Source organism: Gymnoscopelus braueri (genome assembly GCF_963280865.1).
Source record: "Gymnoscopelus braueri genome assembly, chromosome: 7".
NCBI lineage: Eukaryota > Metazoa > Chordata > Actinopteri > Myctophiformes > Myctophidae > Gymnoscopelus > Gymnoscopelus braueri.
Genome location: NC_137608.1, coordinates 8,488,526 through 8,514,401, shown reverse-complemented (window position 1 = coordinate 8,514,401; position 25,876 = coordinate 8,488,526). Strand labels below are relative to the sequence as shown.

General features: G+C 41.4%; 2 protein-coding genes across 2 annotated transcripts in view; both read left to right on the top strand.

The window, feature by feature from the left end:
• Positions 1-25,876, top strand: part of cfap299 (cilia and flagella associated protein 299) — a gene marked incomplete at its 5' end in the record, with an annotated part of 137,443 nt that overhangs the window by 22,657 nt on the left and 88,910 nt on the right. The window contains one exon of the mRNA XM_080433440.1: positions 489-579. Within this exon, the coding sequence (XP_080289566.1) occupies positions 489-579 (91 nt within the window). The remainder of the gene's footprint in view (positions 1-488; positions 580-25,876) is intronic.
• Positions 4,270-13,926, top strand: LOC308088212 (E3 ubiquitin-protein ligase TRIM21-like; the record flags this gene model as incomplete). Its single annotated transcript, XM_080432620.1, has 3 exons — positions 4,270-4,379; positions 4,665-6,299; positions 13,780-13,926. Exons 2-3 carry the CDS (start codon positions 4,668-4,670, stop codon positions 13,924-13,926), a joined length of 1,779 nt encoding a protein of 592 aa, XP_080288746.1. The 5' UTR covers positions 4,270-4,379; positions 4,665-4,667.

Sequence of the window (25,876 nt, the reverse complement as noted above, 5' to 3'; positions counted from 1 at the left end):
AATACAATATAACTAGTCCATCTGTATGGTAGAGTATGTTAATACAATATAACTAGTACATCTGTATGGTAGAGTATGTTAATACAATATAACTAGTACATCTGTATGGTAGAGTATGTTAATACAATATAACTAGTACATGTGCAGTGGTTAGAGGTGGTCTACCTATACTCTTCCATTGAGACATTTAGACCCTGGCGTCTGGTAGAACACCTGCTGGTTGACAAGTAGTACTGACTGAAGCTCATGAGTGCAGAAAATGTGTCTCTCTGAGACCTTGGTTCAAATCCCGCTATTGGACATAAAAAGTTACAGATTACAGCTTTTTAAGGACATTGCAGTGTATGGATAGGAAGCTATCCGGCGTGTTTTTTAAAGCCCTCCATAAGGAGAAGGAAAGCTCTCTCTTTGCTCTAAAGGCTCCATGTGCTTTTCGGGGGCTTTTAAAAGAAACATTTCAAACTCTTTTTGAATGTTTTCTTTTCCAGGACACTGGCAAGTGCAGGAAGAGAACTCAAAGATAACTTCCTGCAGGCCCTGGCAGAGCGCGAGGAGGCCAACCGCAGCGGGGAAATGACTGTGAGTACATTATTACATCCCACTCTCCAATGCTACGTAATGGGGACGGATTCCCCCCGTCCGAAATATTCCTGCAATTCCATTAGGAACGGGAACAAAATCCATACTGTGTCAAGTCGAGTGGAAATGTCCCCCCCCCCCTTCCAAACACTGCCTGGACCAGCTGTCTGCCCCATACTGACATCCATCCACCACCCAGCAGCACAGAGTCCCAACTGAGCCCTACACACACACACATCAATGCAGAGACTACCAAATACCTGATTTATTTTAGCATGTAGATGTGCTACTTACGGTGGTGGAAGAGGTTATCCATCTACGTGTGTGTGTGTGTGTGTGTGTGTGTGTGTGTGTGTGTGTGTGCAAACTGCTGTACTGATCAGCGCCAAAGTTTATATGCATGCTGCCAGCAGTGTTGCCAGATTCTGTGAGAGAATCAAGCAACCAGGTCTAGGAAAACTAGCCCAAAAGAAGCGACTATGGGCCACATGTGCACTTTAACATATACATCAGCTATTTGAAAATAGCAGATCTACAAGGTCACAACGCGTCGCGATGCGACGCGTTGTGAGCTTGTAGATCGGCTATTTTCAAATAAAATCTTGCGGGGAAATTATAATAAGCAGATCTGGCAACCCTCGAGTACGTCATCAGGTGACTGGAAGGCCCAAGATCCCCATTGCGTTTCCATGTGGATCCCGAGATCCACATGATTTCCCCCACATGATTCCTGGTTAATCAAAATTTAGGCCCTCGCTGGAAATTGTGTTTCTCAGGTTAAAACTTCGGAGGCACGCCGTCTCAAGCATGAGCCACGGGAGGGCACCGCAGAGTGAGCTAAAGCGAGCGAGTCGCCGTGCCGACTCAGCGCCGTGCCGACTCAGCGCCGTGCCGACTCAGCGCCGTCCGAGTTATGTCATGATAGGCACAGAATCGTGAATCATATATTCCCCCGAAAGTCATATTGTGACTTTCTTGCCCCCCACCCCCCCCCCCCCCCCTTCACGTGACACGTTTGGTCAAGATTGTCCCAAAAAGTCAAAATATGACTTTTTTTTGGGTGAGACAGCGTTGTACTGATCCAAGTAATGCTGCGCAACTGCGTTTTGACTGAGACAAGTGCCCTCTCTTTCTGCTATGACCGGTCCGTCCGTCCAGCTGCGTAGAGGCCATTCAAGCGCCGTAGTAGGAGGTTGTGAGAAAAAGAACTGATCTACTGGTGTCATCAGGAAAATTAGTGGCATGGTCAATCAGAACTGTCTGCTTACATTATATTATAGCTTGATTTATCCACACTTAACATACTGCAATATTGTCTGGGCCAGCACATATGATTCCTACATCCAAAGTATTTATCTACTTATATACCCCCAACCCCATTCCCAAACCTTTTAGTAATTGCTTCCAAACAAATTCTCAAATGAGCAAATACAACACTAGACAGGCTACAAATCTTCATCCCCCCTTTACCGTATTAGTCATGGTCAAATTTCCCTTAAATACAGAGGTACTACACGTTGGGACAAGTTCTCTACTGGTATACAACTTTCTTCACTTCATTTATACAAGAACAAATTGAAGGATGTTCTGATTGACAGGTCACATAATGTCACATCCATTATCACGCATTCCCTGATAACTTTTGTCTTGTTATTATTATTCTTTTTTCTTCTGTACTCCCTGTGTGCTTGGTTGCTCTATGGATTTGACATCCTGTAAAATCTAATATGTCAACTATGTTGGCTAATTATTATCAGTAAACTTTTCATGGATAATCAGGTATTTCAATCATGTTCAATCATGCACTTTTCTTTTTATATTTTGTGTACTGTTTTTTGTATTGTTTTTACATTGTGCTAAATAAATTAAAAATCTAATCAAATACAAGCTAATAAGTTGCAAAAATCTGCAATGCGACGTGTTGCAGCAAAAGTAATATGTAATGCAATATGTAATATAGCTCTTGAAAACAAGAAATAAGTAATAACTGTTACTCTTCCTGAGTAACTTGGGGTACATCACTGATGTACCCCGATTAGACCCGGGGCGAGTGTGTTTAGGGACGAGTCTTCTGTGATTTCATTCACCAGCCAGTGTTGCCAGATTTTGCGAGAGAAATAAGAAACCAGTTCTATGAAAACAAGCCCAAAAGAAGCAACTTAGGCCACATGAGCACTTAAAACCTAGGCTATTTTTTGAAGCAAGCCTAAGCAAGTACACTTTAGAAACAAGACCCAAAAAAACGCAACCCACAACGACATTTTATCCAGAGTGACTTATAAGGTAAATGTGAAATACAAAATAAAAGGTCAAAAGGGGAGAAGAGTTTAGGACTTGTGGAGCGTTGTCCAGGGTGTTTTTTAGACAAGACTCGGACAGCATTCCTGTGTCAGCTGATCTAAGTTTCCATCGTGGTCCTATGTGTTCAATTCATCAACATAGCATACAAGATTAACACAATAATACATGTCATCAACAAATACAAACACTATTATGTACAAAAAAAAGGTGGCTCCTAATAGATGTTTTTTCAGGTCAATTATGAAAGAAACCAGTGTTACACATCCTTTAATCGAGTTAGTGTCGAAGTGTCCTTGAGCAAGACACTGAACCACTAATTGCTCCCGATGAGCAGGTTGGTGCCTTGCATGGTTTCCTCCGCCATCGGTGTATGACTGTGTGTGAAAGGGTGAGTGTAATGCACAATCTATGTAAAACGCTTTTGGAGCGCTATATAAATGCACCATTTACCATTTATTTACCATTTAATGGATGGTGTCAGGACATTCCACATTGTGGTGGCAGAGCGGTAGAATGAGAACTTAACGTAGCGGTCCAGGCTCCTAGGCTCCAAAATAGCCTGACAGCATGTCGTGGGTTTGAGTCCCGGCCCCGCCGGCCTTTGCTGCGTGTCACTCTCCATCTCTCTGCCCATTTCCTGTCAGCCTATTATCCTATCAATAAAGGCATAAAAGCCAAGAAAGAAATATAAAAAAAAATAGAATGAGAACTTTCCCGTGTGGGTTCTATATTTGAGGAGTAGGCTAACCAGATCATGGTGGCTCCCTCTAGTGTTGTGAGTGTCACTCACTTTGGAGAAGTAGTTTGACATGTATGAGGGCACTAAGGGCAATGTCTCTTTGACTATCTTAAAAAACATTTGTATTTGCTTAACCCTATCTTCTTACCTGAGCCATCCTGAACTAGCAAAGTGTGTTGGAATTAGGTGGGTCATGGGCTTGAGGCCGAGAAGTAGTCGTATCAGTTTGTTTTGGGAGCTCTGAAGCTTAGTGTTTTCATGTCTTATCTCATGTAACTGCTAATATGTGGACCTACCGATGTGTTTTTGCACCTTAATGTTTTACGTCACGATGAGGTAAAGTAAAACACTAGTAGTGAGCAAGGGAAACCAATGTTAAAATGTTTCTGTTGAATAGGGTTTACATTTTTTTCATCTTACATTCAGTGTTGCTATAGTCATTATTGTTTGCTTGGCTTTGAAAAATATTGAACCGTTGCCAATAGTTGACTGTTCTTATGTAAATTGTCATCTTGAAATGTAAATACTGTCTAAAATTAAAGGACATGCAATTACTAACATGCAGTGCAGAGTGGAGGGTGTGAAGGGTTAACAGCTATCGTGCAAGGAGGACATTTCTCAACATCTCTAAACTGAAAGTAAACGGTGAAGTGACATTGCTCACACGCTCTACAAAACCTTCAACAGTTTGGTGAGAGCGCTCATGCGCTACAAAACCTTCAACAGGACTTTAACAGCAATACTGACCACTTAAAGACAGGTGAGTACAGCAGATAAGGATTTATTATTCACTAAAAGACAATAATATAAGGTACGTGAAACTGTACCCAAACGTGCTTTTCTCATATTTTCATATTCCTTGACATTCCTCTGTCCGATCTTTCAATTGGTAAAAAGTGAAATGTAATGTTTCCATGTCAAGTATAGAACATTGTTCAACATTATTGTGCCTATTCCAATACAATCCCATTAATAACTATCAAGCTATGAGAAGTAGCATTCAAGAACTACTACTGATACTTTCACTTTTATTCTCAATGTGTAGAAAATGGCGTCAGCCAGCAGTCTCCCATCTGAAGAGCAGTTCAGGTGTTCTATCTGTCTGGATGTGTTCACTGATCCAGTCACCACTCCATGTGGACACAACTACTGCAAAACCTGTATCACATATTACTGGGACACTAATGATGTGTGTAAGTGTCCACTTTGTAACAAAACCTTCTATAGAAGACCAAAAGTCTCAGTCAATACTTTCATTTCTGAGATGGCTAACCGGTTTAGGAAGTCACTGCAGCTGAAAATAAATCACACTGCCAACCGAGAGGCTGCTAAACCAGATGAAGTCTCCTGTGACGTCTGTATCGAGACCAAACTCAAAGCCCTGAAGTCCTGCCTGGTGTGTCTGACCTCCTACTGTGAGACTCACCTGGAGCCTCATCAGAGAATCTCAGGGTTAAAACAACACAAATTAATCGACCCTGTAAAGAACGTGGAAGACTTTATTTGTAAGAAACATGACAGACCTCTGGAGCTGTTCTGTAAGACTGACCACATGTGTGTTTGTCAGTCCTGCACTGAGTCACACCACAAGTCCCATCACATTGTATCTCTGGAAGAAGCATGTGAAGGAAAGAAGGCTGAGCTGGGAAAGACAGAGGCTGAAGTTCAGCAGATGATCCAGGGGAGACAAGAGAAGATTCAGGAGATCAAACACTCGGTAGAGCTCAACAAGAAAGATGCAGACAGAGAGATAGGGGACAGTGTGCAGGTCTTCAATGCTCTCATCAGCTGTATTGAAAGAAGCCAGGCTGAGCTCATTGATGTGATTGAAGAGAAGCAGAAAATAACAGAGAAACAGGCTGAAGGCTTCATTAAAGAGCTGCATCAGGAAATCACTGAGTTAGAGAAGAGAAGCTCTGAGCTGAAGCAGCTCTCACACACTGAAGACCACCTCCACCTCCTCCAGAACGTCCCTTCCATCAGCACTGGGTGGAGACCCACCAAGGACTGGACAAACATCAATGTCCATCAGTGCTCACATGTGGGGAAAGTGAGGACAGCTGTGGCTCAGCTGGAGAAGACACTCAGTCAAGAGATGAAGAGGAAGCTGTGTGATGCTGAGCTGAGGAGGATCCAACAATATGAGGTGGATGTAACTCTGGACACTACTACAGCACATCACTACCTCATCCTGTCTGATGACGGAAAACAAGTGATTCATGGAAATGTAAAGAAGAATCTCCCTGACAACACGGAGAGATTCTCTAAATGTCCCTGTGTCTTAGGAAAACAAAGATTCTCCTCAGGAAGGTTTTACTATGAGGTTCAGGTTAAAGGGAAGACCGCCTGGAGTTTAGGAGTGGCCAGAGAGTCCATCAACAGGAAGGGAGACATCAAACTGAGTCCCAACACTGGTTACTGGACTATATGGTTGAGCAATGGAAACGAGTATTGTGCTGCTGCTGACCCTGATGTCCTCCTCCCTGTAAGAAAGGAGGTCCAGAAAGTGGGAGTGTTTGTGGATTATGAGGAGGGTCTGGTCTCCTTTTATGATGTGGACACCAGAGTTCATCTCTACTCTTTCACTGGTTGCACCTTCACTGAGAACCTCTTTCCATTCTTCAGTCCATGTTTTAACGATGGTGGTAGAAACTCTGCTTCTCTGATCATCTCTCCTCCTGTCATTCACATTATTATTATTATAATTATATTATATTATTATTATTAGATTAGACTAGTGTTTATCAGTGGGGGTGGAAATAATTTTGGGGTGCTCTGGAAGCAATGTTTTTGAAAGGAGGGCACCCTTAGGTGGCACCAGTTTAATGTATTTGAATGAAATTTATATTTATTTCATCTTAGCCTTTCTTTCATTAACGCTGCGGTTAAATGAGGCATGGTTTGTGAATTGTGTTTAGTTGTGCTTTTTTTTATTGGGATGATGATGGTAGATTGGCCTCTGTAGCTATCCAGTACATATTTGTAAGTGTTTGAATAGGATTTGTAAAGGTGGAGGCATGTCTGGGAAGACCAAGAACTTCACGTCACGATGCAACACATCGTTGGCTTGTAGATTTTTTTTATCCTGACTATGTTCTACCGACACAGTTTTTTCACTCTTGCTTTCAGTTGATTTGTGTTGTGTAGATCTCTGTGTTGTTATTCATGTATTCAATATTTTTGCCTGATCCACTGCCTTTTTTGCTATTGTTTTAATGTTGTTATTTTACTTTTCTTTTTTTGCTTTGTTGTTAAATTGTTTTTGCTTTTTCTGTAAAGCACTCACGCTTAATTATTTTTGCTGTTTTTAATTGCTGTGTAAAACACTTCATGTCAAGTTTATTATTATTATTATTATTATTATTATTATTATTATTATTATTATTATTATTATTATTATTATTATTATTATTATTATTACCTACGTACATAATACTATATCAAAGGTATAAGGGAGTTTTATCCATGTCCATGTTGAGTGTTGTGCAGCCTTTTATTACATGTCATGACATCCTGAATGAGAAGATCTTAAATCTTATGGAAATCATAATATCTGCATGTTTAGACATGTATCAATCAAATAGGTAAATATATAGCTGTGTTCATGTATATTCAAATAAACTGCAACAACTGACAGATGTCAGTTTTAACCTTAACTTAGATTTTGATATTGTTGTTATTGATTTTGTTAAGTCAGTTCATATTTTCCATCATACATTTAGAACTACTGTAAATGCTTATTTAGGAATTAATAAGCATTGCTTCTTCCTGCATGCTACTCTTTGTTTGGTGTATTGTGTTATATCAGTTCATTTATTGGTTATTGTTGGGATGTTTGCCTTTTAAATTGAGATATATATCTTTTAATAGTTGAAATAAATAAATGTATAAAGAATAAATAATGGAGAAAAAAAGGAAAAACTAGTGTTATTGTGAATTTTGTTCAGTTTTTACGCTAATGTAAGAATACAAATCTTTGACTCATGTCTTAACCTTAACCCATTTAGACCTGAGGCTGATTGTACAAATCTTCTGTCTAGTGAAAACATCATATTATCCAAAACTGTTACTTTTCAGGATTCAAATTCAAAAATATCAAAAGTAGCAGATCTGCAAGCTCAAAATGCAATGCTTTGCGCCACGATTCGAGCTTGTAGATCTGCTACTTTTGGTGCTTTTGTGTGACGCTGTAGTGTGATCAAGTAGGGCGCTAAATTATGAGAAAGAAAACAGAGACAGTTAGAATATGGAGATAAGAGGTTTCTACCCGAAAGCAACAAAATACCTTCTAAATCCTAACAGTTTTCTGAAAAACCTATGTCGATATAACTAAAATCTAAATGCTTTCCAGGTCTAAATAGGTTAACCTATGAGGAGGAAACCAGGTATAGATGAGTAATAGAAGAAGAGCAGATTTTCACTTACTGTGACATACATTAAGAATGAGTTCCACTTTATGTTCTACTGCCCCTTATATCACAATCTGCATCAAAACATATTTAATAGGTGTAAAAACCTAGATTTTATTTAGTTAAGTGATGCAGAGAGACTTGCATGGATTTTTGAAAATAAGATATTCACACTTACATCATATTTAGAGAAAGCATGGGACAAACAGACAAAGAAAACATATATTTTGTAATGCATTTATTTTAGTTTTTGGATATTAACCAAATATTTTCATTTTTATTTGTTCAGTTTTCTGTTTCCAAGAAGTGAATGTGATATTGTTTATCAATACCACATTATTAGGGACTGTTGTAGGTGTGTGGATTGTTGATTGTCCAACAGTCACTGAATATATATTTGTTTAAATGGTATCTTTTGTTGAGTTTTTATTACACATTTTACAAGAAAACTTTACAGAAAAACAAGCCCAAAGTCGCTTATAATACGCGGACATGGCAACACTGGCCCCAGCAGGTAAAGCCCCGGAAGAGTGAGACAGGCAGCGCCAACAACAAAAACAAACAAGGAACCCAGAGTAGTACGAGAGACAGAACGAGAGCAAGACAGACATTACAGCGCGAAGCGCGCGTGCAATTTTTTTACATTTCATTAATTATAGACGCGCGCATGCCGTGCGTGTGGGAGGCAGGGAATAATCATAGTATACCTTAAAAAAAAAACTAGAACACACCACTGCTCCCTGCACATTCAAACTGGTGGATGTGAAGTGTAGGAAAAAGTTGTCTACCCACTGTCAGCCAGTAGAATGGAAATGCGCAGTGTCCAGGTAGGCTACTGCTGTACCTGTTCAAATGTCTTTGGCCAAGTTGAGAGAAACCACTTCAAGAGTGCTGCTGACTCAGGACTGACCACTGAACTTGCCTGTCATGTTCTGCAACCACATGCATTTCCACTTCCAGTGCTGAACCTTGCATCAGTTTTGCAATGCAGCTGAAGAATGACTGTATAACACAATTACATTATAGAGCTTTTCTGGCTGATTCCATACCTGCAAGGTGTCCACAAACGGCTCCATGTCAATTGTGAGGTGAATAGGGCCTACTGTACATGTCTACCAGTGACCATATCTGCTGCCTGCTTGGACACCTGGTTGGACGATAAGGTGCGAGAGAAACCTTGACCTGACCTTTAGCACATAGGCCAAAGACTGACCAGCAAGTGAAAATATAACAGTAGAAATAGATTCTACACCTATGAACCCCCCCCCCCCGCCCCAGGTCCCCATATGAATCACCATAAGTTCACAGATTCCCTCACACAACTGCAATATTTTTTAACATAATTTAGTACAATGGAACATCACCATGGGATGGACACCATCTTTGATTTGGCAATAAATAATTAACTGATGGTAATTTCACTGATTCAGCCATATTTCTTGAACCCTAAAACCTAGTTTTAGACACCAAAACCACCTTTCTAGGTTGAACAGTATCATAAAGCCATTTAAGCTCATGGCAGTCATATTGGACGCCATCTTGAAAATGATGGCTTTACGAGAAATATAATTTCTTAGATTTTTTTGTATGTTCTTAAGCATGCCTAGACGTACCAGAACCAATTGAAAAACCTTTTGTATATTTTTTTGGGGGGGGGTTAATAGTATGTTTTCATAGATTGACCCATGTCATTTTCGCCTAGTGTTATAAAATAAAATGCTTGATAGCACCCATAAAGCTACCATTGGTGCAAGCTATCACATATTTTCTAACTCTAGACATGCATACCTTGACAAAAATCACTATGAGCATTATTCCCCTCAGATGGTACTGACCAACCCCCCTGGCTCACGGACTAACCCCCAAAATGACTTTTTTTCCATCGATTAGTCACCCCATGAAGACTTGAATTAATGGATTTTTTTGATGACTGGCAGCGGTTCTGGGTCTCCTTTGTGTCTCCTACCGGAACCGCTGCCTACCGGTCCGCCGATCATCAAATTATATCCATGAATTCAAGTCTCCATGGGGTGACTAATCGATTTTTTGGGGGTGAACTATCCCTTTAAGTTTCCTGACAATACTTTTGCACTTTTACTGAAGTAAATATTTTAACACAGGACTTAAACTTGACTTGAGTATGTCTAAGTATTGCAATTTTTCCTTGAATAAAAAACGTACTTCTTCCACAGGCTGCTTATGCACCGTTTCAAACCCGGTTCTGCCAGCTTGTCGAAACACAGTTCAATAACTGTTCCTCCAATGGCATGTAATTGTCCGCGTATGTTTGCTATCGTATAGGGAGGAGATTTATTTATACTTCCCTCAGCCCTGGGTCTATGTACCACCTCCACCGGCCCATAGACCCTGTCACAGGGTTTATTTACACCTCTCACTCCCACTCCTCAAGCATTCATCCGTGATATTAATGCGTTGAAACAAAACATGTCATAATTGTTGTAAAAATAGACATTTTGTCCGACGCCGCGGGCCCCACAGCGTGTCATATGAGCTTTCCATTAAAGGCCCAACATACTGTCTGGTGAAAACCTTGTATGGCTATGTTCAGGAAATGGAGGGAGGGGACTATATCATTTATGTTTCAATGGATCCAGTGTTTTTTTTGTATTATTATTATTTAGTCATAAGCTTAATAATCTTGTTAATACTTTTTATTGGTTCAATATTTATAAACCCCCGCAGACACACTTAACCACTTTCAACCTGGCCTCCCTGGTCTGGGCATGTCATTTTATTCAAAGATTTTCACACATTTTCACGAAGATAGCAAAAAAATTGCTGATCTACCGTACTGGGCATTCATTTATGAAATATGGAGATAAACGATGAATGAAATACACAAATAGTTTGCAATGTATTACTAACAAGATCAACACTGGTTTTTCATTATAATATTTGTTATTACTACCACGATTCCCGTTTGGAACAGCATGCCCCTCTGGTTATGCACTACCCGTTGTACCCGTCTGTCTGCCTCTTTTGCCCATATATGGAGGTCTCTGATGTCATCAACGTGACGTCATAGTACTGGTATCAGTCAGACGGTTCACACAGACATGCTGTGTGTATTCCTCAGGGATCTCCATAATACAGTATGGAGATCCATTGGCGCACGGGTTCTGGACAACCTCCAATCCGACCGACTTCCCACTTGGCACATCATGCCCTCTGCGTCCTGGACAATACAACATGCCAGGTTTGACGTAGATCAGTCAGAGGGGTCAAGCATTCGAACGGACAGACACGCAACGCATGCACTCTGCACCAGCGTTGACAGATTCTGTGAGAGAAACAAGCACCCAGGTCTAGGAAAACAAGCCCAAAAGAAGCAGCTATATGGGCCACATGAGCACTTTCAGCTATTTTCAAATAAAATCTTGGGGGGAAATTATAATGAGCAGACCTGGCAACACTGCTCGGCACTGCACTCCATCATGTCTTCGGCGATAGACATGCCAAGTTTAAAGTTGGAACGGTCAAATGTTTCTGGGGGGTACGCAGGGGACAGGCAGAGATTTTGTGCATTTAGGCCGTTTGTTGTGAATGATACCCGTTTTGAATGCATACCCTTCATTCCTTCTACTGGTTTGCTGTACAGCAACAGAAAAATAATAATACCGTCATCATTTTATATATTGAAGGTTGTGTTTAGGAAACTGCATGCTTGTGTGGGGGGCTCCTTTCAAGCTGTCACACAAATTGCTGATTGGGGCTTGGACTAACCTCGCGTCACCAGGCTTTCCACCTCGGAGGAAAGCCCGGTATTCGCTCTAAAACTAGCCGTGTGATCCGGTTTAGAAAAAAGGAAAAACATAATCGTGGTTCCGGTGGTTGGTTCCGGTTGGCGTGGCATTGTTTTTGTCCACCATATAATGCAAATCAATTAGTTTAGTCTCACTGGTCGCGCTATGAGTTAGAATAGAAAATGGACATACTGTACCAAACCATTATTATACCAAACGAAACGATTGTACCAAACTAAACGGGAATCCTTTTAGAAGTGTACGGCGCCAGTGGTTCCGGTCGTTGGTTCCGGTCACCCGATGACGTAAGGTTATTTCCGCTCCGACCGGATCATAAACCTGAAAATGGTATTGACGCCAGGCTAGGCTTGGACTAACGCAAATTTTCACTCGTGAGATGAATTAATACATTTATCCCCGAGTCGTTCTTCCTCTATTTTGAAAGTTGTCGCAAGAAAACACGAGGATATCAAAACCCAGTGTTGTGTGTTCTCAACAATATTATGCTGACATGATCCCCCCCCCCCCCCCCCTTTTTATTTTTCCTCACCTAAGTGCTTCCTCTGATGAAAAAAAAGAATCCGCTGAGAAAATGTTTATTTTCCTTCAACCTCTCCGTTTAAAATCAAATCCACATTTGAGCACTTAATACCTCCTTCTCTTTGAAACGCTTTGAGTTAGAGGTAATCTTAATACAGTTTGACGAGGCTTGACCCGGCTGGTATGTTTACCTTACTTAGCTATTCCAGTGAACATTTTGCTCATGTGTGGGCGTATATATATGTTTTATGTAGTTCCATACGTATCTCATTTGGAGACACTTATTACATCTCGGTACAGTTTTAATGCCATGTTTGTGGCATAAAATAATATTGGACGATTTCCTTCATAAGCACTGGGACTTGTCAAATATAACGGTTGCTGGAACAGAATGACTTTACATAAACTTTTAGGTGATGCATCGTTGCTTGTGTGTCAAATGTTTGTCAGCGTTTGGTCTTTGCCTTGACTCATGTTTAAAGGAGTAGTTCACCCAAAAACAACTTATTTTCTGTCAATTACACACCCCATGAAGCCTTGAATTAATGGAGCTTTTTTAGTTTTTGTCGCATTCTTGGGGCCAATAATTTGAGTGTCCTACTGACTGTCTTCAAATTATTCGTTCAGGAATGCGACAAAAACAAGGTTACACACACTTGGGTACACTCTCAGGGTTAAATTGAGCTAAAATGAACATACTACTCCTTAATTTGTCTCACATAACCCTTTGCATCTGAACAGGAAAACTTAGAAAACCCGATATGTATTGCACTGTGAGTTGTTGCAATTATATTGCTATTAGAGTCAGACTGGTGCCATATTTTGGATTAAGCTAGAAAAGCAAAGTCAACTCAATCAATTCGAAAAATGTGATTAAAGTTGTTTTTCGAAAAGAAGAAAGTTCCAAAATACTGTAGCTACTGTACACACTCGCAATGCAGACGCCAGGTTGTCAGTGGGAAAAAAAAACGTTGAATACATTTACTGAAGACAAGCCATTGTCCTTTGAGGACCACGTAATATATTTCAAGGTAGGCTCTAAATCAAGTGGGTCAGCCTTATGAAAAAGATACCCCCCCCACCCCCCCAAAATGATGAGTACATTTGAACCCCCACCCACCCGCCTTACATTTAGTTTGACTTACATCACTACTGCTCAAAGGCAGACATGTGTGGGGTTGGATGGTTTGGATTATTTTATAATGTTCTTGTTTAAAATATCCTAAATGGGACCCCTGCCTGATGGTAAAAAGCTCGAATGATGAGTGAATGGGGCGGGTGGGCTCATAATAGACCTGGATTGCCTTTTTAGTTATGTAGCGGTTGACATGTCCTGAAGTTGCATTGTCTCGGATGATCTTACTGGTCAGGTCGACCAACCTAGCCTTGCCTGTAGACTCCGAGGGGCCCTGAAGTCTAGAGCCGTTGCCTTTATCTCTAACCTTAGAGCACCACAGGTCACAGACGAGGTCAGTATAGTGAGGCTGGCTGGGCTCTGCATCAGGCACCCGGAACAGGTGGCAGGCAAACCCAAGGCACAGCCAGGAAGGCAAAAAGGCGCAACGCCTACGTAGACACCAGTGGTGGAAAGTAACGAAGTACATTTACTTAAAGGGATATTTCACTTTTAAAAAAAACTTTGGGTCATTTGATCACCCTGCCCCTCCTAATACGCGAGGGGGCCGTGTTAAAAATAAAATAAAATAAATGAAAAAAGTAATCGAAAAAACACGGCCCCCTCACGTATTAGGAGGGCAGGGTGAGTCACCAGAACCAAGGACGGGTGTTTTTGATGAATCTAACATGTTACAAATGGAGTTTGAAGTTATAGTGGGTTTGTATAGGAAGGGGGCGTGTCTGATAAAATGACTTACAATAAGTGCATTCAACATACTGTAGGTAGGGAACGAAACTACTACTAATCACCAGAAGTATCAAGTGCATTCTCTTCTAAAACAAGCAACTAAGAGTATACCTAGTGCTAAAGTAAAAGTGCAATATATCAACTACCTACTTTCATAAACAGATGGGACAAAGTAGGAAAATCAAATGAGCAAGAGCTAAAACAAATGAGTGTATCGAATAAACGAGATCCAATAAGACAAGAGCTCGTACAACTAATTGACAGCAAGTAGGCCAGGCAAAGAGGAAGGGTAGTGTTTCCTGAAGAGGTGGGTTTTCAGCCTGTGGCGAAAGATGGGCAGTGACTCTGCTGTCCTGACATCAGTGGGGAGTTCATTCCACCACTGTGGGGCCAGAACAGAAAAGAGCCGTGACCGTGTAGATCGGCCAGAAGGACCCTTGAGCGACGAGGCAATCAGTCGCCCCGAGGCGGCAGACCAAAGTGGTCGGGCAGGAGTATAAGCGTTGACCATAGCCTGGAGGTAAGAAGGAGCTGTTCCTTTCACTGGCCTTTACTTGAGTATATCCAATTTCCAATACTTTTACTTCTGCTCCGCTACATCTCGGATCCAAATATTGTACTTTTACTGAAAACTTTAGTTACTACTTAGTTTGTAGATTGTGATTATTATTACAAAACCTACATTAACCACTTCAGCTCTGTATACATTTCGGCCGTTTGAAAATAGCCGATCTACAAGCCCACAACGCATTGTGAGCTTGTAGATCTGCTATTTTCAAAATATTTTTATACATTTGAAAACTTGAAATAGGACATTTTGCATAATGAGTACTTTTACCTTTGATACTTTTAAGTACATTTTGATGCCACTACTTTTACTTTTGGTACTTTAAGTACATTTTGATGCCAATACTCTTGTACTTTTACTTGTACTTTATGTTGCAGTATTGATACTTTTACTTAAGTAAAACATTTGAGTACTTTTTCCACCACTGATCATATCAGAGAGCCAAATGCCTTGCCTTTAGAGCCACTGCCTTGCCTTTAGGACAACTTAGAGCCACTGCCCTGCCTTTTATAGCCATTGCCTTGCCTTTAGAGCCACTGCCATGGCTTCAGAGCCACTGCCTTGCCTTTTGAGCCACTGCCTTGCCTTTTTGCTAGTGGCGCTTATACACTCCCAGTCGTGTTACATAGTATTAGAGCTGTGTAAACAAGCGCTGGAAATTGGGGAACACAAAACGCATGTGTTGACATTGCGGTAACAGACGTAACTACTGTCAGCTGACTGCCTCAGCTGGCACTCATTTCCAGCGGTGGTAGAAGAGAAGTACTCCGATTCTTTTGACGTCTTGTTGACAGAGATGCGGTGGTGCCGCGCAAAGTTTCTATTGCAAGGGTGCCTGTTAGAATAATGCACTCTGTGGATCCTCCGCATCGTGTGCATGCTAACCACACAGCTTGTTGTTGATTATCCCTTAATTACAGTTTATTATCACTGGGATGTGGGTAGAATTATCTCATCAATTTATTTAGCCGAACTGGCGTTTGTTACTGTAGTAGCAGATTTTTCCTGTCGCGGACCCTCAAATGGACTTTGATCGCAAACCCATTTCAAGTTGTTCTGTTCAAGGTTTGAACTCAATTAAATTGTTTAAATGTCATAATTAGAAACATTTATTCTTAGAGACGCGTGTATTAGAAACACGCACGCACGCACGCACGCACGCACGCACGCACGCACGCACGCACGCACGGTCATAATTAGAAAAATATATTCTTAGAGACGCGTGTATTAGAAGCACGCACGCGCGCACACTTATTTATCTATTTATGGCCACTTTCGGGCAGAAACATCCAATTTAAGTTACCAAAAGGATACCATTTCAAGTGAAGTTCTTGTCTTGCATATGATATATTCATCAGAGACTGAACCTTTTATCCTCTTAATGTCATGCTCACCCTTTCAAGTGTAAATTACACCTGTCAGTTAAAACACTTTCAACTCATACGGCCACACCACAAGGGGCATTGCCATAGATTGATAATCGACATGCAGTGGTGGAAAAAGTACTCAAATGTTTTACTTAAGTAAAAGTATCAATACTGCATTGTAGAAATGTACTTAAAGTACCAAAAGTAGAAAGTCCTCATTATACAGAAGTTTTTAAATGTATACCAATCTTTTGAAAATGGCAGATCTACAATTTCACAATGTGTTGCATCCCGACACATTGTGAGCTTGTAGATCGGCTAATTTCAAATGGCGGAAATGTATATAAAAATCTACAAAGTAACTAGTAACTAAGTTTTCAAATAATTGTAGTGGAGTAAAAGTTTGGGGACTTCAACGCAAGGCTTGGACCAGAGGACACACCCTTCCCTTACCACGACTCTACTAACCGCAATGGCACCTACCTTACTGCCTTCCTCACAGAACACGAGCTATGGCGGCAAATACCATCTTCCGGAAGAGGATAGGAAAGAGGTGGACCTTCCGAGATAGAGCCACTGGTACGCTGAGACAGTTGGATTACATCCTTGTGAGGAAGAAGTGGAGGAACTCCATTATGAATGCAGAACCATACTCCACATTCAGTACTGTGGGCTCAGACCACCGAGTGGTCTCAATGAAGGTGCGTCTGAGCCTCAGGGCCCCCAAACCAAGCCCCAGGATCCGGTATAACTGGAAAGCGCTCTCCAGCGACCCTGGCCTCCAAACCAGGTACACAGAGGAGGTGAGGAAGCGATTCCAGCAGCTGGATATGGGAGCGGATCCCAGCAGCGAATACATGCGTTTCGTTGCTGCCAACGAGGAGGCGACCAAACTGTGTGTACCCATGATGGAGAGAGTCCGTACTTCCCTGCGATCCAAGCACCCAGGGGTGGTAGCGGCACGGCGGAAGATGGAGGAAGCCCGTCTCATATTTGAGAAGGAGCCAACTGTGGAGAGACGTATGGAGCTGAATGAAGCCAAGCATCTTCTGTTCAGCACATACGACACCATCAAAGGGGAGAAGCTGATGGAGAAAGTGCAGAGAGTGCAGGAAGCGCAGGGTGACCAGAAATATGGAGAGGCCTGGAGGGTCATCAACGAGATGACTGGGAGGAAGAGGACCAAGGAGGGACAGGTCAAGGGACACAGCCCTGAGGAGAGGGTAAAGACCTGGTTCAGCCACTTCCAGAGGCTGCTGGGAGAGTCGGCAGAAGCAGTTGCGGAAGATGTGCCGGAAGATGTCCCGGACCTGGAAATCGATGATGATCCCTTCACGCCTGGGGAGCTCGCCAGGGCGAAAACCACAGTGAAAGTGGGAAAAAGTCCCGGTCCAGATGGCATTCCCCCAGAGGTCCTGAAGAACTGTGATCTCGACGACGTCATTCTAGAGTTCTGTAACCTTGCCCTGTTGCATCGGCGGCCTGACATGTGGTCTCTGTCAAACATCATCCCAGTGCCCAAATCCGGGGACCTCTCAAAGCCGGACAACTACCGAGGCATCAGTCTGACATGTATCATTGCTAAAGCTTACAACCGCATGATCCTAAACAGGGTCCGGCAAGCAATTGACCCTCACCTGAGGGAGAATCAGAACGGCTTCCGAGAGGGACGAACTACAACAGCTCAGATCTTGGCACTTAGGAGAATGATTGAGGAGGTAAAGAGGGACAACCTGACTGCAGTCCTATGCTTTATAGACTTCAAAAAGGCATTTGACACGATCCACCGAGGCATGATGGTGAAGATCCTGAAGGCATACCGGATTCCTCCCAACCTACTCCGAGCAATAGAGTCCATGTACGCAGGAACAAGGGCCAAGGTGGTGACCCCAGACGGCAACAGCGAGGAGTTTGACATCCTGGCTGGGGTTATGCAAGGGGATACACTAGCCCCCTTTCTCTTCATTATAGTCCTCGATTATGCGCTCAGGAAAGCAATCAGTGGGCGAGAGCAGGAACTTGGCTTCACACTAACGCCAAGGAAGTCGAGGCGACACCCCGCAGTGGTCCTCACAGACCTTGACTATGCGGATGACATCAGTTTGCTCTCTGACAACGTGGAACAAGCACAAGAACTACTGAACAGGGTAGAGCTAGAGTGCGCCAAGGTCGGCCTCAGGCTAAACGCCAAGAAAACTGAGGTCCTCACCTACAACGTTCCACCAGAACATCAACCTCTGACTACAGCAGGAGGCACTGTGCTGAAAGAAGTCGAGGACTTCAAATACCTGGGCTCATGGGTCAACTCAACTGAGCAAGATCTTAAAGTGAGGAAGGCAATTGCATGGAGGGCCCTGAATGGCATGACCAGTGTATGGAACTCCAATCTCCCCCGCCAAATCAAACTCAGCTTCTTCTACGCGACAGTAGAGTCCGTTCTTCTCTATGGCAGTGAATGCTGGACCCTGAAACCAGCCCTTGAGAAGTCCCTGGACGGGTGCTACACCAGGATGCTGCGTGCAGTGCTTAACATCAGCAAGAGTGCGCATGTTACCAACATAATCCTGTATGAGGGAATACCAAGGGTGAGCGAGAAGATTGCTGTAAGGAGAATGAGACTAGCAGGACACTGCCAAAGGCACCGAGAGCTGCCAGCCAGCAAACTGGTGCTCTGGGAACCAACACATGGGCACCGGTCAAGAGGACGCCCCACACCAACATATGTGGACACGCTCAAGAAGGATGCAGGAGCCCATAGCACCAATGAGCTGGCCAGATGTATGGAGAGTCGGGATGACTGGAAGCAACGATGGAGGGCTCGTCTGAGGACGACCTAGAGAGAAAAGTACAATATTTGCCTCTGAGATGTAGTGGAGTAGAAGTAATTTAAAGTATTGGAAATACTCAAGTAAAGTACAAATACCTCAACATTGTACTTAAGTACAGTACTTGAGTACATGTACTTAGTTACTTTCCACCACTGTCGACATGGCAGTAACAAACAGCTCGTCTCCCATTTGGGAGTGGTACATTGTACTTTTTACTCCAGTGTAATTATTTGACAAAACAAATATGATTACGAAACAAACACCGCTTTGAAAATAGCCTCACAACGTGGTGTAATGCAAAGTGTTTAAATTTGACAAAATTGTGAAATGGGGTATTCATATGGAGTCATTTTACTTTACCAATACTTTTGTAGTTTTATTCATGTAAAGGTTCTAATACAGGACTTTTACTTGTAACACGGTCTTTCTCCGTTTTGATATTTCTATTATTATCTAAAGCTGCAATATGTAACTCTTGTTCTACCCTGGATTTGAACCCTGGTCTCCTGCGCAAGTGCCGAAAACTTTACAACTGAGCTAATAGAGCCTGTGTGCTTGCTCAGGGGAGAACATTTGTTTCAAACCAGAAACGGAATCCTGTCAAAGGTTGTGTCTAACCTAGACATCTAAATGACTCAATAGAAGAGTAGGGAGACCAAAAATACAACCAATTGTATAGAAGTTACATTGCATTAACATACACTACCATTCAGATTGGACAAAATAACATTTTGTTCACTAAACAATAAATGACATAATAGAGCTATAAGTTAAAATAAATATTGGGAGTACTCCCTCCACCGAGGCGTAGCATTTATCTTTCCGATCAGCTGGGTTTCTAAAGCCCGTACGACCTCACCTTCATTGTGATTTCTTTTTTTCTCTTTGGCCCCATTGCGAAACAGACTCTGCTGCCAAGTCCCACACAAACAAAGGGTGCACCTGGTAGCTTTGGCTCTTATTTACACTGGGTAAGAAGTTACGTTTTCTTTTTTTTCCTCTTTCTTTTTTTATTAAATCGGTCACACCTGCACAGGATGCCTGAGGCTGTTCATTGTTGGGAGTTGCACACACACATCTGAAATAGAAGGTGTCCCGCCACCACCCGCCCCCATGCCGCCACCCAGTGCACCACCCACCCCCCCATATCTATCAGATCGGTGGTAGGAGAAGTACACAGATTATACATGCATATCGTTGTTGTCGGGCAGAAAGCTCTTATCTACCATGTTTTAACGCTTTGTGTTTGTTCGTAATTTAACGACCTACTTGATCATACTACAGCCTCACACGAAAGCATCAAAAGTAGCAGATCTACAAGCTTGAAACGCGGCGTGAAAGGACACGTTTTGAGCTTGTCGATCTGCTACTTTTGCTATTTTTGAATTTGAATCCTGAAAAGTAACAGTTTTGGAGATATGAGGTTAAAACTCCCAATACCAAAAGTAAAAGTACTCATTATGCATGGCCCATTTCACATTTCAAAAGTAAGAAAATAAAATAAAAAAGCATCTGTAACAGTATACGTGTCGCGATGCGTGAGGTTGTAGATCAGGTATTTTCAGCGAAGAGATTTTATTTTCGGCGAAGAGATTTGGTGTGTGAGGGAAAAGTATAGACCCTGGAGGACCACGGTCAACAAAGTATGGTTTCAATGGTTAATAGTTCTGATTTAGTCCAAAGATAGTGTCGGCTAGTCGGCGTTGTCAAATCACAAGTGTTTAATGACAACGTATTCTTCCGACTCATTCAAGGACTTCCCACTGAGCTAAATTATTTTTATTTTCAAAACGCAATATCCAGAGAGTACACTCCATGAGTTTTATTTTCAGGAATATTGAATAACACAAAAAGGGTATTTTGTAGACATTAGAACGTCATTGATTCTTCAAATCTACTTCAATTACTAAATAACTATAATCCTTAAAAAAAAAAAGCTTTAGGTTAAAAATGTATGTAAAACAAAAAAAACATCAATTCTTAACCTGTAAAGCCATCGATAAATAGGGAATGAATCATTAGAACAGCATGTTCACTCATGAGTCATGACTTCATCACAGGTGACAAAGGTACAGCAATCAGTCTGGTGTGTTGCCACGTAGCAATTTCAACCTCGAGAATAGCCTAACTGAAAATGCATTTTCACCAATTTTAGGAGAGAGAACTCATAGGGCATACAGGATAAACAAGTGAAAATGGAAGTGATGAAGCAAAGAAGTAAGCAGACACATTTGGAACTGGAGCATTATAAAAAATGCACCTGAAAATGCATTTTATGTTTATTAAAGAGCTGGAGAGACGCTGAGACCCCTGTTACTGAACAAACACTCTATAGCAATGATTACCAAAACTATTGCTTAATCACCACTTTTAACTGATTAACGAATAAACTTAGAGGAGTTACCTATTAGGTGTACCCAATAAAAACATGTATTTTTTAATCATTATCTTTGAACATGTTTGCAATCTGACACATGATATTCAACTATGCGTACATTCTCCATTATACGATTGAAAGAGAAATATTCATTGTGGTATAAAGCAAGACCTTAGCCTGCCTTTTTAGCTTTGATTTGAGTATTTAGCAGAGGTGGAAAGTAACTAAGTACATTTACTCAAGTACTGTACTTAAGTAAAATTTTTAGGTGTTTTTACTTTACTGGAGTATATCCAATTTTCAGTACTTCGCAGATAAATGATTATAGAACATACATTAACCACTTTAGCCGTGTTTTTTTTATATGTAGGCTATTTGAAAATAGCAGATATACAAGCTCACAACGCGTCGCATTGATACTTTTACTGAAGCAAAAAAATTGACACATTTTTCCACCACTGGCATTCGGACATTTTCGTCAACTCCCACTCCTTCAGCTGTGTGGTATTCAGACAGTTGGCTTTTCGCGTACGTGTCCCGTCACCGTAGCCCAGGGGCGTGTGTGTGTGTGTGTGTGTGTGTGTGTGTGCGTGTGCGTGTGTGTGTGTGTGTGTCCCGTGTCCAGGGGGACTTCCTCTATAAAGGACGTGTTTGTCTTTGGTCCGCGGACCCAGTAGAGTTTGTGTATTGATAAGCTCCCGGTCGGCCATAGATAATAAGGTGGTCAGTCAAGCAGCCCACAGATCAAGTATAGTGGCTGGAAACCCGAGACGGCTTCCCAGCCCTATTGCATTTCAGGCCATGTGTGTGTCCCTCGCTGCCCGCTCCTTTGTCCTTGTCACGGCCAGTAAAAACAACAATGGGAAGGTTGATTTCAAAGCGGTGGGGCCAAGGTGGAATAAGGCCTTAGAAAGCACTGAGTCCTATAGCGGGGGGCTATCGGGTGACCTTGGCTTGAATGGCCCTTACAGAGTTGCGGGAGACCCCACCAGCTCCAAGCCATCTATCAAAGGGGGACAAAGGAGAATTATTTTGTGTGGTAAAGCGACCGTTAATGAATGATGCACACAGCGGTTGGAAAACGCAGTGGTGTAAAAAGTACAATTTTTTTTTGGACTTGAGTTAAAAGTATCAATTCCGCAATGTAGAAATACTCTCTGTGACAATACAAGGCCTGTGTTCAAAATGGTGCTTGAGTAAAAGTACAAAAGTATTGTCATCAAAATATGTTTAAAGTACCAAAAGTAAAAGTACTAAAATGTTTGAAAATAGCAGATCTCCAAACTCACAACGCGTAGCAACGCAATCGGCTATTTTCAAACAGCCTATGTATAAAATAGGGCTAAAGTGGTTAATGTATGTTTTATGATATACTAATTTATATCTGCAAAGTAACTAGTAACTAAAGTTTTCGAATAATTGTAGTGGAGTAAAAGTGCAATATTTTCCTTAGAGATGTAGTGGAGTAGAAGTAAAAGTATTGAAAATTGGCAATACTCCACTAAAGTAAGAAATACCTAAACATTTCACTTAAGTACAGTACAAAGTTAGTAAATGTACTTTACACCACTGGGAAGAAGTACTCCACTTAAAGTAAAAGTAAAAAAGTATTGGCCAAAAGTGCAAAAAGAAAAAGTATGCAGAACTTTATATAAAAAAGGGGGCTTAAAGGATTCATTCATCATGTATTTTTGTGCGTTTGAGTCCCGGGAAAGACACCAAATGCATCTTCGTGGTCTCACGCTGAAAAAGGTTGGGGAACCCCACCCTCTAACGAACAGCTGCAAGCACCCCGAGACATCATTGAAAAAATGTTCCCAACAAACGACCAGGAATCCACTTAATCTAATCTCTCAGGGATTACCTTACTTAAGTATTTAGTGCATTTCTCAATGTGTTCGGCGCACTAAAGGGCTGTGGGGCTGCAGTTCTCTCTGAAAGTATTGTACTTAAGTACAACTTTGAAGCGCATATTTTACTTTACTCTACTACAACTGTTAGTTACTAGTTACTTTGCAGATTTTTAACAAAACATTTAAATCTTAATACAATGTGTTGTGGGCTTCACAAAGAAGGAACAAAATCAAAATGTTTAGAATAAAATGTGTTCGAGTCCTTTTACTTTTGTCACTTTAAGTACATTTTGATGCCAGTGCTTTTATACTTTTACAAGTACCATTTTGATGTACAGTATACGCCTTTTACTTAAAACAGATTATCTCCCCTAGGCTGGCAGAGGGAGAGTAGCGCCCAGGATTACTTAGACAATTGGCACTGGTTAAAAAAAATTGGGTTGCAAAATCGTGTGATAAAAAACAGTATCTCTACCTTGTAGTATTGATACTTTTTATTGAAGTTACAGCATCCGAGTTACTTCTTGCGCCACTATCACCCTCGCAGCGTGCATCAGCTCAATGTGTCCCGTGGGAATATGGGGGGATGGTGGTGTAATAAAAACTCTACTCGGTATCAAATCAACACTTCCATTAAGCGATTGACGGCCAGCTGGGATTGTGGACAGAGTGTGATTGTTCTGCCCTGTTGTTTCATGCAGCTGAACATTTTATAGGGACCACATTCAACAGTGGTGGAAAAAAAGTAGCAATACCACAAAATAAGAAATACTCTGTTACAAGTAAAAGTCTTTTTATTAGATAAAAAATTGCCTAGAGCAGGGGTCTTCAACAAGGGATAACCCCTAGGGGGTCCTCAGAGTTACTACAGGGGGGGTCACCATATCTTTGTGTGATATGTTTTACATTAACCCTTGCATCCCTATTCTTAGGAGAACTTTAGCCAAAAATAGCAGATCTACAAGCTCACAACGCCTCGCGCTGCGAGGCGTTGTGAGCTTGTACTGTAGATCGGCTATTTTCGGCAAAGAGGTTTGGTGGAAAAAAAAAAAAAAAGCAGACTAAGTACAGAGTGAAAGGTCAAGTTTGAAAAGTATTGACGGTTTAAGTGGTTAAATATCAGAAAATACACATTGACATGAATCCAACATACACTGAAAGCTATCTATGAAATGCAACACGAATGTCCCCGCTTCATCTCTCTCTCACCTAAGGGGTCCTTGGCCTGAAAAACCTTGAAGACCCCTGGCCTAAGTGGTTAACACCTTTTGTTATTGCTGTATTTCAATGCGACACATTGTGAACTAGTAGATCGGCTATTTCCGCTGAAGACATAAAAGTGTAGAGGGAAAAGGGGGAGGGGGCCTAGTATAGAGCTCAGGGGGGCTCCAGTTAACTGTGTATATGGGTTGTTAGTGGTTAACACCTTGTTTATCACTGTGTTTAAACCCATTATGGCCTGAGGTTACGATTCTACAAAATGTTTTCTAAATCCTAACAGTTTTCTGAAAAACGTATGTTGCTATGTCAGTGGTTCTCAATCTTTTTCATGTCAAGGACCCCCCAAAATGACATGTATTTGGCCGCGGACCCCCATCTCAAAATATTTTGTTCCAGGGACCCCCATATTTTCTTTAAACTCAAAGATTTGAGTTTAAAAATGTTGCTTTAAAAATATATATATATATTATATTCAAAGATTTGCACACATTTTCACCGAGTGCCGCGCTATGAGCTTGTATATCTGCTTTTTTTGAATAGCCAAAGTACAAAATAAAGGCCTAGTATAGAGCTCAGGGGGACTCCAGTCAACTATGTATATAGGGGTTGTTAAGTGATTAACACCTTGGTTATCACTGTGTTTTAACCAAAACCAGGAAAGCATCTGTCATTTTAAATTTGAACCACTTTAATCATCTTATACTTTGGCTATTAAAACATAGCAGATAGATACACAAGCTCATAGCGCGGCACGAGTGCCACGCTATGAGCTTGTAGATCTGCAATTGTTTGAAAAATCATGAAAATGTGTGCAATTTTTTTAAAAGAGAACATTTGTAACTCAAATCTTTGCTTCTGGGGATTCTACAAATGTCTTCTAAATCCTAACAGTTTTTTGAAAAAACGTATGCTGCTATAATCAGTGGTTCTCAAACTTCTTCATGTAAAGGACCCCCAAAATAATAAGTATTTGGCCCGCGTACCTCCATTTCAAAATATGTTGTTCCAGGGACCCCCCCAGAAGCAATGATTTGAGTTAAAATGTATATATATATATATTTTCAAAGATGTGCGCACATTTTCATGATTTTTTCCCCCAAAAATAGCAGATCTTCAAGATTTTTGAATAGCCAAAGAAATCTAAAATGACACAGATGCGTTCCCGGATTGAATGGGTCAACACCTTGGTTATCAGTGTGTTTTAAATGGACATGAGTCACATGACACTGAGCCTTCAGTGAGGTAAGAAGGTCTGTTTTTGGTCAGAGAGGCATCGCTACTTGATGTTGGAAAACATATCCTCACAGTGGTGGAAAGTAACTAAGTACTGTACTCAAGTACAATTTCGAGGAACTTTTACTCTACTTGAGTATGTCCATTTTCCAATACCTTATACTTCTACTCCACTACATCTCAGAGGCAAAACTGTGTTTTTTTTTACTCCACTAAAATGGTTTAAAACTTCA